Raw genomic sequence first — 14,786 nt, 5'->3', positions numbered from 1 at the left:
TTCCCTTGCAGCCATCCATCTCTTTCCAAACAATGCCTTGTGATTTCATCACATCTACCTGTATCCTCAGCAAACTACTGCAGCCCTGCTTTGGCCATGAAATGTGTTTGAATCTTTAAGTTGCTCCTCGCTTTGGGTACATTCCTCTCTTATTTATTGACATTGGGCTCCGATTTCACCTCCAGATTTTAACATCCTTAAATTGAGGGGTTTGCAATATATCGTGATGTGATTGAAATTATTGTGGCAATGTGTATGTTATCAAATAATTTAGGAACAAGGGATTCTTTTAGAAATTAAAAAATGAGAGCCAAAGGTAACTTATGACTTGGCTGAGCAAGACAGGGTGAGATCATGGGAGGAGAATGAAACTTTCTTTGGACATTTTCAGGGACACTAGTGAACTGTAGCTGTAACTTTACTAGAATGGATTCAAGGGAGACAAGAAGAACAGGGTGCTTAGAAGAAAAGCCTCTGTGGGCTTACTGTCTTAAAAACTAATCTCTGAGAACTCTGTTCCTTGTTTCTTTAAAAATCTATTTGAACCAAAGCACAATCACACATTAGAGGGAAAGTGGAGGGAATAGCCAAGAAGGGGGTTTCCAGATGAATCTTTGTTTATTTCTTTATTAATCTCAAAGGCAAGGAGTTCCTTCATTTTCTTAGGTGTGCCTGTTAAAACGCTAAATATGAGTGTGTGCATTAATCTAATTAGTAATCTGGTTTTTTAACTGGGGGGAGGGCAGGATACACCTCCTGACTTCTGTCCTTTCATCCTCTCTTCCCCTGTGCGGTTCAGTTCACTGAAGTCTCCAAACAAATATATCCAATGACCACTCCTTAATTCTGGAGGAATTCACTGAAACAGAGCTGTGCTTGTCAGTCCTAGTTCAGGTCTCTGATAGCAGCGTGAGCCACCATTTCACAGCTCAGCCTTACCAGATGCTGCACTCTGCCCATGCTGAAACAGGACAGACAAACGAGAGGCTGGCTTAGGATTATTTCATTATTGTACATGGGTAAAACAGAAAATAAGGGCTTGGGTCTTGTTCTTGGTTTTTGGCTTACAGAGTGGTGATGCAGTGATTAAGGTCACAATGTGCAAAGTTTAGTTGAGGTCGCTCCTGTGCCTGACTGGAGCGAGGATCTCTGTTTTGGCTTCCTGTGTCAGGGTTGTTTCTCTAAGAATATTTCTCGCTGTCTCTCCTGCCAAATTATTTGCTGGAAATAATATCAACATAAGATACTGAAAGGTGTTGATTGGACTCTTGACTATTGTGGAGCTATCAGAGCAGGAAGTGGGATGGAAAGAATTCAGGTTGAAGTGCTTGAACTCCCACATCTCCCCCAGCTAATTTAACTATGAAAATTAACAGGGGTCCAAGGGAGTTGTCTTAGTGTTGTGAAGCCACATTTTTTCATTAACCAACAGGATATTTAATAAAAAAAATTTCCAAATTTCTCTAAAGCAGAGACATTTGCTCTAGCAGTAGCAGAGCTGGCAGTTTGAGGGCTTTAGCTAAAATCTTGCTGAACCAGAGATAGTGTGGCAGTGCCTTAAAGCCTCTTCTTAACAAATTACACTTCTGACAGGATTCCAGCCACTTCTGGACATTCCTGGTCACTTCTCAGCTGTGTTTGTGCCACCACTGTGGTGTAAAGGTGTCTCTGACCAAGACAGACCGAGAGAGCTGTGGTTGTTCAGCCTGGAGAAGAGAAGGCTCCAGGGACAGCTCAGAGTCCCTTCAGTGCCTAAAGGGGCTCCAGGGACAGCTCAGAGTCCCTTCAGTGCCTAAAGGGCTCCAGGGAGGGCTGAGAGTCCCTTCAGTGTCTAAAGGGGTGCAGGGAGGGCTGAGAGTCCCTTCAGTGCCTAAAGGGCTCCAGGGAGGGCTCAGAGTCCCTTCAGGGCGTAAAGGGGCTGCAGGGACATCTCAGAGTCCCTTCAGTGCCTAAAGGGGCTCCAGGGAGGGCTGAGAGTCCCTTCAGGGCCTAAAGGGCTGCAGGGACAGCTCAGAGTCCCTTCAGTGCCTAAAGGGGCTCCAGGGAGAGCTCAGAGTCCCTTCAGTGCCTAAAGGGGTGCAGGGAGGGCTCAGAGTCCCTTCAGTGCCTAAAGGGCTCCAGGGAGGGCTCAGAGTCCCTTCAGTGCCTAAAGGGGCTCCAGGGACAGCTCAGAGTCCCTTGAGTGCCTAAAGGGGTCCAAAGAGGGCTCAGAGTCCCTTCAGGGCCTAAAGGGGTCCAGGGACAGCTCAGAGTCCCTTCAGGGCCTAAAGGGCTCCCGGAGAGGGACTTGAACCAGGGGCAATGGCTGCACACTGGCAGGGTGGGTTTGGAAGGGATATTTGGTAGAAATTCTTTACTGTGAGGGTGGTGGGGCCCTGGGCTGTGAATGTCCATCCCTGGAAACGTTCAAGGCCAGGGTGTAAGGGGCCCATAGCAACCTGGTGTGGTGGAAGGTGGCCCTGCCCATGGCAGTGGAGGTGCATGAGATGATCTTTAAGGGCCCTTTGAACCCAGAGTGTTGTGTGATTCTGTGCTGGTTCCCTGAGTTACAGCCATGTAGCACTGTAGAGCAGTGAACCACCTCCAGCAGGCCCAACATTCAGCTCCAGACTTTCCATCTGAATTGGTTTTCACTTTCCTTTTCTTTTTTCCAGTTACATTTCACATTCTCGGCTTCCCTTTTCATGTCTTACCCTCTCTGTTCTCCAGGGCCTTCCAGAACCAAATAAGTATTTTGTATTGCAGGACAGGGTTTCTCTGGGAAGATCAGTACAACTCAATAGAAAAATCATGTCTTGTTTTCTAATGATTCTCAAGAATTGTTTTGTTTTTAACCAAGACCAAAGTCAATCCTTAGGTTGGCATGCAGCTTGGAAAATTTCAGGCCAAAGATGTCAGTTTTTGGCAAAGTGATAAATAATTGAACTCATTCCCCCTGGTAATTAGTTCATTTCTGTAACACAGCCATCTCTGAAGCAGCGGGTGTAGCCTCTGAGGGAACAAACAGGGCTGGGGAAGGGATTGCTGGGCCAGGAAGAGTTTTGCAAGATTTTGCTCTCACAGAAATCCTGGGGAAGGTTAAGGAGTGCTGCAGAGAGCCTGGGAATTCAGTGGGGTAGGGAGTGGAGCAGGGAGGCAGTGCTGGCAGCAGTGACCCAGAGCTCTCAGCAGGCACGGCTGATGAGATGATCCAGCAAGCAAGCCTTGCTCACCTGCTGGAAAATAGTAAAATTGTGTTTTACTATTATATTTTACTATTACGCTTATATTTTATTTATGTTTTACTGTTATATTTCATGGCTGGGATGATTAAAAGGTTAAATTCTTCTAAAGTGGGATAGGAGGAGCAGGCATGATATTGGGAAAGGTTTATGACTTTGCACAGTTGAGCTTTTGTTTTCTCACATTTTATTCCTAAAAAAAAAAAAAAACGGATAGAGAAAGAAGCCTGGGTGCTGCTTTAGACTTGTTATCAGTTGGGAATGAGATAATGGGTGAAGGAAGGGGTGGTTTGGGCAGGAGTTCGAGGGTAATTCAGCACTCAGGGCTTCCAGCCCTCGAGGAAGGCTCGGGAGGGAGGCTCCCTATTTGCTGTGCTGGTCAGCAGCAGCAGAGAGGAGAATGTGGAAACAAGGAGGAAAAGGTGGTGCCAAAGAAAGAAAAGAAAGAAAAGGTGGTGCCGTTGTGGCTGAGGAAGTCAGGCCCCAGCAGGATGCCTGCTCGAGTTGCATCTCAATAAATAATTAGCGCTTGTTATGCTAATAGTCACTATTTCCAATGACATGATTTGCATACAGATCATGTGCATGTTAATTACGCTGTGCACACAGCCAGTAATGCACTCTTAGGTCTTGTCTTCATCATTTTCATGTGTAAAATGATGCAGCATGGAAATGAATATTGCAGCGTTTTCACGTGCAAATAAATAGCTGATAGAATAAAGAGCCAGACAGGCCTGAGATAAGCAGGAATACCGGGGGCAATCGGGGGAGAAGCCCAGGATTAGTGTCACTTCTGGCTCTGACAACATTTGTCCTTGCACCTGATTGTAAAGAAAATAAAAAGAAACAAAAGGTTGCCTGATAATGCTGTGAGGCATGATAATAATTAACCCCTTGTTGGTTAATTGCTAGGTGCATGCTTGTGAACATTGCTGCACCTTTCACTGGAGCACAGAATTTAGTAGTTTTGTTCTGAGCTGGGGAAGGAGGGGTCAAACAGGTGCGACCTGGCTCTTTGGAGAGATGGGATAGATAATGTGGGCAGAGTTACCCCCTGGAAAAAATGCTTGTCGGGTTATATGGCATTCAGACTAAATATTTAACATCTTTCATAAGGTATATGAAAGAAATATTTACCTGTGAGGAAACTGTAACAACGAAATATAAAAGTTCATTACCTGGTTAATTTGTTAATTTTTCAGGTATCAGAAAACAACGTCAAGCATCAGATAATCTGGGCAAGGCACAGGCATTTGGAGTTAGCTCTGTTTCAGAAGATCACAGCTCTGTTTTCTGTTTCATGCAGTAGCTGTCATTATTGCCATCAGTTTTCCCCTGTCCTACTGCAGTCTGATCGTGTGTATCTTCTGGCCAGCAAGGGCAGGAGGTTTCATTGCTGTGTTTATGTTTGCAAGGGCAGTGTTTTCTCTATGGGTAAGGCATCTCTGAGCAGTGGAGCTGCTGGAGTGGGTAAAAAGATGACCTTTTGCAGAAAGCAAGGCTGGCAGCTGAATTTTTGTCCAGTCAAGGCCCTGTGGAGCTGGGTATCTCTGTGAAATGCAGCTGAGCTGAAGGACCATTCTCAGTGATTTTCAGCTGTGATTTTGGTAGGGCTTAGCTGAGGCCAGGAGTTCACCTGGGCAGGTTGTGTGTACCACAGATGTCTATGGGATAAGGAGTTTGGTGGAGAACACACAGCTGTGGTTTTAAATATTTAAATAAAACATTTAAATATTTTAATAATCAGCTGCAATTTTAAAATATTACTTTAAATTTAGTGCCTTATCGTTTATGCTTGGGCTTTTTTGCTGCTTAATTAAGCATTTCTATTTTGTTTCTAGAGCAATGAGTCCATAAGAGTTGTCAGCATTTTAAACAATACCTGAGAGCTAGGAGAAACTTTTGTTTAAAAGTATGCACTGTTAGAGATGCTGTATTGTAGGTAAGTGGTTTGAGTCAGTTAATTTTGTGTTAGGAATAATATAAATCTAAAAAATCCTTAGTTTACATAACCAGGCATAGATAACAGTGCCAGGGAGGGGAAATGTACAAAATTCTGTATTTCATTAAGAATCTACTATGAATTTGGAAATGGCAAGTTAGTCTATTTGATGGACAGAAACAATAAAAATAAAATAAAAAAAATTCACACGAAAAAGCACATCCAAAAGAATGGAAATACTTTGCAAGGTAACCTGAGAAGGGAGTGATGCCTTTTGGCTCAGATACAGACTTTGGAACATCCTTGTGTAGGATGGGTGGAGTAGATTCTTTTGTTTTATATGAAAAAACACAAATGGACTCTCAAAACTGAAGGAAAATAATTTTTTGTTGAAGTTGAGAGTTTGTGTCTCTGTTCTTTGCAGATTATGCAGTTGAAGTGTTTATATGGTTGCATTGTTTATAGACTCAGTGAGACAGAGGATTTGCAAACGCTACAATGATGCTCGCTTGATGTAGTGGTGGTATTTTCATTCGAATAAATGAGTTTTCTGGTAGGATGTGCAAAAAAACACCCACAGCAACAATAAACAACTGTAAATTCAGAGACAGCTCTAATTAGGGGAAGGCTGAAGCAATTAAGATGGGTAAACTCTATTGATCATAACTGATCAAGATACATACAGATGACAGCAGTGGTTTTACAGTGGGTGCCCTGCCACGGTTAATGACTGCTATTGATTTCACAGTAATGATTTTAGTGTTTGATTGGGGGAGTGTGGGTAGGCAGGTTAAATCAAGTTTCACAGGGCTTCTCAAAACCGTACTACAACCACTTGGGGAGCTGCTTGTTGAGTCAGAAATATCCAATTCTGTAGCTATCACCCTTGGCATATCCTTCTTGGGCTGAATGCATGCTCTGACACAGAGCCCTGTGCCTGCTGGCCCAAACAGAACCTGCAATTCACATTTTCCCTCTTTCTAAGCTGTTCTCTGCCTCACTGCTCCAGGTGATGATTTGTACAGCTTCTTTCAGGTCTGTTTCTGTTCTCCACTCTATTGCTTGTTGGTGCAGACGTGATGTTAGAAAGCTCAGAAAACAAACTGTAAATGAAATATGGACATCTGTCATAGATTCACCCCAAAGAGTCCTGAGAAAGAGGATTCATGCCAGCTGCACCATGTTTATAATTCCATTTGGTGGGGATCAAACTTAAAACCTTAGTGTTTGCAGGAGACAGTTAAATCCTAGAAAGTCGTAGCAGTTCCTGTTATTCCATTCAGCAACCTAGATTGGAAGAATGACATTTTTTTCTTAGTGAGTGACATGTGTGTTAAAATCATGCTTGGCAATGTTATGTTCTTTTTATAGTTTGGAGAAGGAGATGAAGAAAACTGCATTTAAAACAATGGTAATGATGCCTCATTCTTGTGTTTCACCATGTTAACTGCACTTTAAGATCAGATTTTTGTCCATTTTACATCGACTGTTCTTACTAATGGGCTCTTTGTCTTCTATAATTTTAGTCTGATTTATTTGTTATATCTGGAAATATTAGCATAGAAATCATAGATGCAAAAGCAAACACATGTGTTAATATAGTTAATATGTTGGTAATATTTCTCACTCAAGGAGTCTGAGACTTGGTAATGTGTTTAGATATAGAAACATTTTGGATCATCCAAGTGTAAGCCCTGGATTCAGCATTCATTTGGAATTCCTCTCAGATAAGAATATGCAAGCTAAATTGCTGTTCAGCATCCCCCATTTTTATTGGGTTTTCTCCAGTTCCCTGCCTTTTTTTCTTTTTAGAAAGTGGCCATTTCACAGTGTTTCTCACTCTGATGTGCTTATTCATTGGAAGTGGGCATAGTGAAAAGTGTGCCTCACAACTGTGTCACACTAGTGCTCTGTGCAGGCTACTGGCATTTCTTAAACAATCTTTGAAGTACATGTTAAAATGCTGCAAAGCCATTTTTAATCATACACCTCACACACACAAATAGTCTCTTCTCCTCCACCAGGCATGGATCTCACCTTGTTGGAGGAAGCTGGGGCATTCTTTAATGGTTGCTCAGTGAAAAGCAGAGCATCCTTGGAGGGGGATGCTAAGTCTATCTCACACTGTGCAATAATTATTAATATATTCATATTAATATAAATATACCCTGTATTTTTGAGATTTCTGCTCAAATTCAGTCTCCTGGGGGTCAGAATCCCCTTTCCCCAGTTCCTGTGCATTACAATACATGCCCATGCAGCAGCACTCCCTGATGGTTCCTTTTTACTGTCTTCTGTGTGATGCCATCTGAGTGATTTAAACAAAAGCCCAAAGTACCCTGCACTTCATGTGCTCACTTATAAAAATAAATAAATCCACACAGCAGCACCATAATATAATTATCTGCTCTCAGGAAAGCCTGAGGCAACAGAGGGTTCTTCCCGTTGAGATTTAAGGATGTGAGGAGTCTTTCAGAGCACATATCCCCGGTCAGTCTGCAAACTCAGTGCCTCTGAAGAATAAGAGGAATTCAGAATGAAGCTTCATTTTCCAGCCCTACTTTTCCTGTCTTCCAAGCTCCCTTTGGAACCTAACTGAAAACCCACATGGGTGTAGCAGCTAGAGTTTATTTTCTACTATACCTCCTCCTGAGAGTTTATGTTGCTGCCAGTGTTCCTCTGATTTTAGGTAGAAATACCTTCCTAAGATTAACAATTACACACCAGTTCAGTAAGTTCGGGCTTCTTTGTTGTTTTTGTTTGATTTTTTTAAACATTTAATTTAATGCAAAGGTCATTTGTTTAGGTAGTTACATAGAGTTGTAGCCCTGTAGTATTGTGTGTAAGAGCTGTGATGGTGCAGCAGTGCTGCTGTAATCCTGCTTTGATTTTCTCATGCAGATAATCAATGAAAGTGCTCTAGAAAGGTGTATTTTTGTTCCATGTGCTCTGCTTCAAAGGATAGAAGTGTGTTCAAAAGCATGTTTGAGTCTGTTTAGAATACGTTTTGTTACAAATGTTGGGGTTTTTTTTAATTTAAAAATTCTTAATGTCCTTTAGGAGGAAAGAAGTGAAAAACAAATATTAAAAAATTGCTGTAGAGGTTATTTTAAGACATTGGTTTACCCAGTGGTGATGGAGTCTCTTCCAGGGAAGATGTGGCAGACGCCTCATGCCGCACATTATCCAAGGACTCTGCAGTGGGATGTCTTTGAATGCTGCTTGTGTTACTTTTGTCATCATTCCAGTTATCAAATAAGGTCCTAACTGACACATCTCAGCTGCTGAGGAACAAAAACAAGAAGGATTTGATGTATTGCAATAAACCCACAATTTTCAGGCATTCTGGCCTTCTCCAAGAGAGTATTTGAAATGCAGCAAGATTTGAGCTGCCTTAACCTAGAATGCAAACCTGTAATTGTGGGTTTGGGCCCTCACAAATGAAACGGCACGAGGCATTTCTGTGATAGGTTTTTGTTGTGCTGCACGCAGAGTGAGTTCCCTTCTGCCCAGGGTCACGGTTGTGCCTGGGTTAATGGCAACAGCACACGGGAGTGGGGGAAGGAAGCAGGGCTTGGAGGCGCAGTGATTTTATGGCATTGATACCAGGACACTTTGCAGCCTTTTCTAAAAGAGCAGCTGTTCTTTAGGTAAATCAATACTGTGGGGTCTCTTTACTTCTCCCCAACTTTAACTACCATAAAAGAACTTGATGTGAAGCTGTTCACAGCTTATCTCACCCCATTGCTATGTGAACTTCTAACACAAACGCTTTTGTGCGCTGCAGCCATAACACACTAATCTTCTGAACTTCCTGACCCATAAAACTGTGATTATTGCTACATGTAAAATTCATCTGGAAGTATCCCTCTGCATTTGGCCTTATGGGTATTACATTGCAAAATCCCTCCTTTGCAGTGGAAGCACTGCCAGGGAAGGGAAGGACAATGGGGCTGTAGATGGATGTTAGTACAGTGCTGTTCCTTAATATTGTGAATTTGGGCTTTATTTGGAATCCGGTGATTCCACAGATGCAGTGTCCTGATTTTTTTTTTTCCCTAGATTGCAATTTCGGATTTGATTTTTTTTTTTTTTAATTGAGTATTTCTGGCTATTCTTACTTGTCATTAGCAGCGGGTCAGTCCCTAATTTCCTGTACAACTGCATGGGCAGATAGTTGAGAAACATCACTTGTGAAAGAAGGACAGGAAGGGTGTTAGGGAAGAATAGAAAGCTTTACTGTTGCAGTTGTGGTTCTTTTATAAAGTACCTGTCATATCTGAGCGTTATTTCTGTTCACTCTATTCAGCAATTAAAATAAAGAATGAGAAGCAGTTTGCAGGATTCTTTGATAAAGGATAGTGGTTAGAAAGCACCAGAGGCAAAAAAGGAGAAATAACATTCCATGAGGACCTTCTCCCTCTTTCTCTATGGGCAATACATAGCTTTCTTTTAAAAAAGCCCTGTGATTCTTGTCTAATCTTCAGCAAAGATGTGACATCAGCAGCTTTGCATTTGCACATCACAGAGGGGGTGGGTTGGCTGCACTCCTAGGTGCAGATGAACCAAAAAGCACAAGAGTCATGTTTCTACCTTGTTTTAATCATCAGACTAACATAATATAGGTAATCATTCGGCTGAAAAAAAATCTAAAAATTTTTAAAATTAAGTGAACTGGCCTTTTTAATTTTGAACCACAAACGTTTGTGTTAAACGATGCTTTTCCCAAGCCACTTTTATTATTAGCATTGTTCAAAATTGCAAGTTGTCACATCCACCAGCCTGTAAATTACCCGTCCTCTGTGTTGCCATAGTTACACAGTAGCCACTAAAATACAGGCTCCAGTGTAAGAAGGCAAGCTCAGACTGAGACTCATTTATTTGAAGGTTTTGGCAGCAGAGTATCTCCACAAAGTCTTTGTTTTATAACCTTTGAATTCTTGCATTTTAACTCTTTCAACCAACGTTGCAGTGTTGTACTGAAAGGTATGTTTCATTTCAGACAAGGGTACTCAAGCTGAGTTAATAAATATATAATGGTGTAGTTGACTTTTCACTTCCTACTTTTCTTTTTGGTTTTGGGCTGAATGATCCGTGATTTTCTTGAGGTGAGGCTAAGGCAACAGCATCGTGTCTTGTCCATTTTCTCCATCCTAAGGGCTTCCCAGCTCCTTTCCAGAACAGGATCCCTTGCAGGTGATCTTGCTGGCAACAGAAATCCTGGCACTACTCAGCTGGTGTGATTTCCCATACTAGAAAAAAAAATTTTAAAAATTCCACATGTTCATCAGAATGCAGAGGTCTTGGTAGAATCCTGTCAGAAAATATTTATATTAGACTAAAATAAGAATTTTGAATGTTAACCGCCAGATTTTTTTATCAACATCATATTTCTAAATAGCCATCTGTATTCTGTTTGAAATAAGGGGAAATAATAAGCCCCCCCTTGCTCTATAGTGCTAAATAAAGGAAAGTCAGATTAATATTACATATCTTGTCTCAGTTTAAGTTCTTAGCTGGAGATACCAGTGGATAAATTGGTGTTTTCTTTACCATTCTTATTGAAAATGTTTTTCTATACCACCACTCCCCCTGCATTTAAAAAAAAAAATTAAAAAAAATTACCAGTGTTCCAAATCTTTAGTATTAAAGCATTTTAGGTATGTCTGCTGCTGCATTCACACGAGTTGCTTCGGCAGTGCCACTGTTGCCCGCTCTGTGGGGCAGAGAGGGGCAGTGCTTCAGGAGGAGTTGATGTTCCAGCCGGGATCGCTCGGTGCCATCGGCACCCAGGGCAGGGCTGCGGGGCTGCTTCGTGCTGGGCCGGGCCCCGACCTGCCGGGCCGCATCAGCCCCCAGCTCTCACACAGGGCCAGCCCCAGCCCTGACCTCTGCCTTTCCAGCGCTTCAGGGGTTAATCGTGCTGAGGGATCAGATTTCTTTGCAGGGGAAGTTTCTGATGATCACCTTCTAGCTGGGCTGTGCTTTGCAGTGTCTCTCAGAGCTGCTGGCTCGTGTGGAGGTCTCTGTTGGAAAACAACCTTGCTCCAACTTTGTTTTTTTTTTTTTTCCTCCAAGTCTCTTCCTAGATAGCCAAGTTACAGGCTGGTTTGTTTAAGGGGGGGGCATTGGATGGTAGCCTAATGAAGGTATCAACCTGCAAAATAAATCTGAGCCCCTTTCCTGGAGTTCTTCATGGGCAGCAAGGTGGAGAAGTGCTTTGGCTGGGGAATATTGCAAGGTAAGAGATTTTCTGCACTTTTGGAGACACGGGAGTGTGTTGTGTTGCACCTCTGAGTAAGGAGGTTTAGCTTTGCAAATACTGGTGGCAGTGGACACACATGGGATGATGGATAAATCTGAGCAGCTTTCTCCCTGCACTGTTTCTTTTCAATCTCTGTATGCTGCATGAAATCAATACATTTTTAATAGACTGCAAATATTTGAATAACATGGTAGAAAGTTTCTTGTGTGAGGACTGACAGCTATTGCTGTGTTTGCTTTTTCTGCCTTCATTTTGTGATTCTGTGAGGTTCATTGATACTCAAAGGTTGCAATCTAGCTGGCTATCTTTCCAGTAGTGTTTCAGGCTTTTAGCCTCAGAAAACTATGGGGCTTTGTTATATTTTAGCACTCTAAGTCTGGTTTCTTTGCAAAGGAGGAGCCTCTGTGGGAATGAGCTCACCCTGCAAGGAAACAAAGGCGTGTGTGAGTCTGTTTCAGGCCAGATCCCAGCCCAGAGTGCACTTGCTTTTACTGCATAATATCCAGTTCTTATTCTCACTCCTGTGCAAATTTCTGCTGGCTTCCTCATTTGTCTGAGTAAGGTTGTAAGATCTCTTTCCTTTTTGTAGTTCCTTCCAAGTGAGCCTAGTTTTAAAGGCTCACATGAACCAGGAGTTCCTATCCAGCGTGTTGCAGTTCTGCTAGGACAAAAAACTGCTTCCAGGGTTGGTAGTGGCTGACATCTTCCCAGCAGCAAAGAATAAAACATTAGACTTGATTATGTGCCTGTTTGTTCTGTAAATCACTGGTGGGATAACAACTGTTGTTTTTCTGTGGTTTGGTTTCCTGAGTGATGGTGCTGTGCCCTGTGATCAAATTAACACATTTTTATTGCCAAGTTCAGCCTTTATTTTAAGGCGAACTTCAGCAGGCTGTCAAGCCTTCAGAAAGACAATTTCTGATGGTTCTCTCCTTTTTTCCGGATGGGACAACCGTGTGCATTATCTTTGTCTCCATGTGCTCGGCTGCAGCTGATGCTGCTGAGACAGGAGCAGTTCTCAGGTGTGAAGTCACCTGTGCTGTGCACAGGTTTTGGCCTTGATCAATTTATGAAGGAGCTTTTGTAGAAGAGCAGGGGAAAGTAGAATTGCTTTGAGGTTTTGTGCATATATATGTCTTGTGTTCAGTTTGTGCCTGTGTGTTTCTTGCTTGGGGTTACAGTCTGCAGACTGGAAAGATTCGTGGAGTTACAGTGTTAGGGTGGATTAGAAGAAGATGGGAAGAAAAGGAGCCATGGTTTTTGTTCCATCATTTCTGTAAGAATTTATCTAATCTATTCTTTTTCTTCTCGGTGTTTAACCCTGTTTTTGGTATGTTTTGGAGCCTCTGCCAGGTACCAGTGAGTGCTGGTGAGCTGCTGAGCTCTCACCAGCTCAGCCCAGGGTTGGAGGAGCTTGAGGTGGGTGTCAGAAACTGTCACTGTGTTCAGAGGATGCTTCCCCCTTCTTTAGGTCTTAAATTGTGTCTTTGTACGAGGAGGTGATGTGACCCAGAGTATCTGCTTTTGGGGGAGAAGTAAGTGAATAGTAAGAAAAAGTAAATAGTGAGAAACCTGCACAACCAAGTCATTGGTTTTCACAGCTCTCCGTGCCCTGGGCAGGCCACCTTCTCTGCCTGCTTTTGGGGGAGGTGTAAGTCAGTAGTAAGAGGAAAGCACTGGTTTGTGAGCAGGGTGAGAAAGCTCTGGGGTGAGGAGTGTTTGGGCTGGGAGCTGGCTGAGGGGAGCTGCAGGCACACTGCATGGTGACCCACACCCAGCGCTGTGCAGGGGCCTCCTCCCATCCCCTCATCCCTCATGCCCTCATCCCTCACCCTGAGGGCTGCAGGGAGCCGGGGCAGCCATCCCTGAGTGCACAGAGCTCCGGCCTTGGCCCCACCCCGGTTTGTTCAGTCCCGGGCTGTCATGGACACCTCACAGGGATTTCTGGTCTGGAAGGCACCCGAGGCTTTGTGTGTAAGCGAGGATTTCTGACTTGGATTAGAAGACTTTCTCAGCACTTCTTACTGTCATGGAAACTAAGGCAGAACAAACAAAGCACGTTTTTTTGGGGTGATGACTGAGATTTCACACTGACCTTGTTGTGATATGAAGACCCTGATGTTGTTTTCCAGCTTCCTCAGGAGTCATCCTGGTGACACAGACACGGGCAGGGATGAGCATCACTCCCATGGCTCCCAAAGCAGGGAGCTGAGGGTGCTGCTGGCCAGGGGGTGCACCCAGTGCAGAGCTGCTCTGTAAACAGCTGTACAAACACAGCAGGTCCTCAGACAGAATAGTAGCTGGGAAAATACGGTTTATGGGTTGTGAGTGCGAGGAGAAGGGGCTGGCAGGCAGCTGGTTGTAGTTCTGTACAGTAAATTGTGCAGACTGAGCTGGGAGCTCCTCCAGCACCCGGGTCACATGCAGGGCCTTGCTTTTCTCCCCTTCCCCGAGGCTGTGGAGGCACCAGAGGAGCCCTGGTTGTGAACAATGGCCAAAAAAACGAGTTCCACCAGTCAGGCGTTTTGCAACTGAATGGAGCTGTGCTGGCTGCTGACCCCAGCCAGCCATGGAGCAGAGGTGTAGGTGAAGAAGGGACCTTTGGAATTTCAGCTTCAGAGCAGGACGGGATGAGTTTCGGTGGAAAGTCAACTCAGTTCATTAACATTTAGGGTTTTCTAACTCCTTGAGATCAGGCGGATCCTGAGGAGGTCCTTTGTGTGAGTGTGTGTGTGTGCTCAGCTGTGTTCAACTTTGTCAATGGCTTGGTCAAATTCCTGGTTAGATTTTAAGGGACAAAATAAAATCCGGTGTTATTTTATAAGGTTATTAGCAATGATCTAAGAAGATTAAATGAAAAGAGCATTTGCAGTTTTTTAGCTTCTCCAAATCTTTTCTTAGCCGAATTTTTCAACACTGAATAATTTTGTTCTGTGAGTTATTCCCTTTACAAATAGGTATTTTAAATGTAAATCCTGAAACCTTATCTTGGATGAATTCTAAACAGAGCTTGACAGAGAGCTGCAGTTCAGTTTGCTGGCAGGAACCCCAATAGTCACTAAACATGAAAATGTCTGAGTAGCTCACAGCACACTTCCAGCACTTCAACTCTGCACCAAAAAAATGTCTCTTAAAGGATTAGATTCTGCTCCAGAAAGAACAACTGGAACTGCTCTGTGTTCTTTTTTCCTGCTTTGCTTTTCTTGGTCTGACTTTCCTAAGTGTTTCAAGGTAACAGTCCTGTCCCTGGGCTCCACTTTTGGTACGAAACAAAGTGGTTTATGTTAAAATACCTATAGTGGGATGTAAGAAGAGAGAAACTGGAGACATGGGGGAGGTGGGTGATTAATAGCAGTGT

The 14,786-nt window shown here is 43.3% G+C and overlaps 1 protein-coding gene across 11 annotated transcripts in view; it reads left to right on the top strand.

The window, feature by feature from the left end:
- The window catches only part of NAV2 (neuron navigator 2), a 370,655-nt gene that overhangs the window by 299,230 nt on the left and 56,639 nt on the right, over positions 1 to 14,786 (top strand). Inside the window, exon 1 of one of the 11 annotated variants that reach the window (XM_074543927.1) lies at positions 10,795 to 11,404. The exons of the other annotated variants lie outside the window; for them this stretch is intronic. Within the exon in view, the coding sequence (XP_074400028.1) occupies positions 11,307 to 11,404 (98 nt within the window). The 5' untranslated portion in view covers positions 10,795 to 11,306. Of the gene's footprint in view, positions 1 to 10,794; positions 11,405 to 14,786 lie in introns of those variants that run through there. 11 annotated transcript variants of the gene reach the window in all.

This window comes from Zonotrichia albicollis, chromosome 6 (assembly GCF_047830755.1).
Source record: "Zonotrichia albicollis isolate bZonAlb1 chromosome 6, bZonAlb1.hap1, whole genome shotgun sequence".
Taxonomy (NCBI): Eukaryota; Metazoa; Chordata; class Aves; order Passeriformes; family Passerellidae; genus Zonotrichia; species Zonotrichia albicollis.
This window is presented reverse-complemented; position numbering and strand designations above follow the sequence as displayed.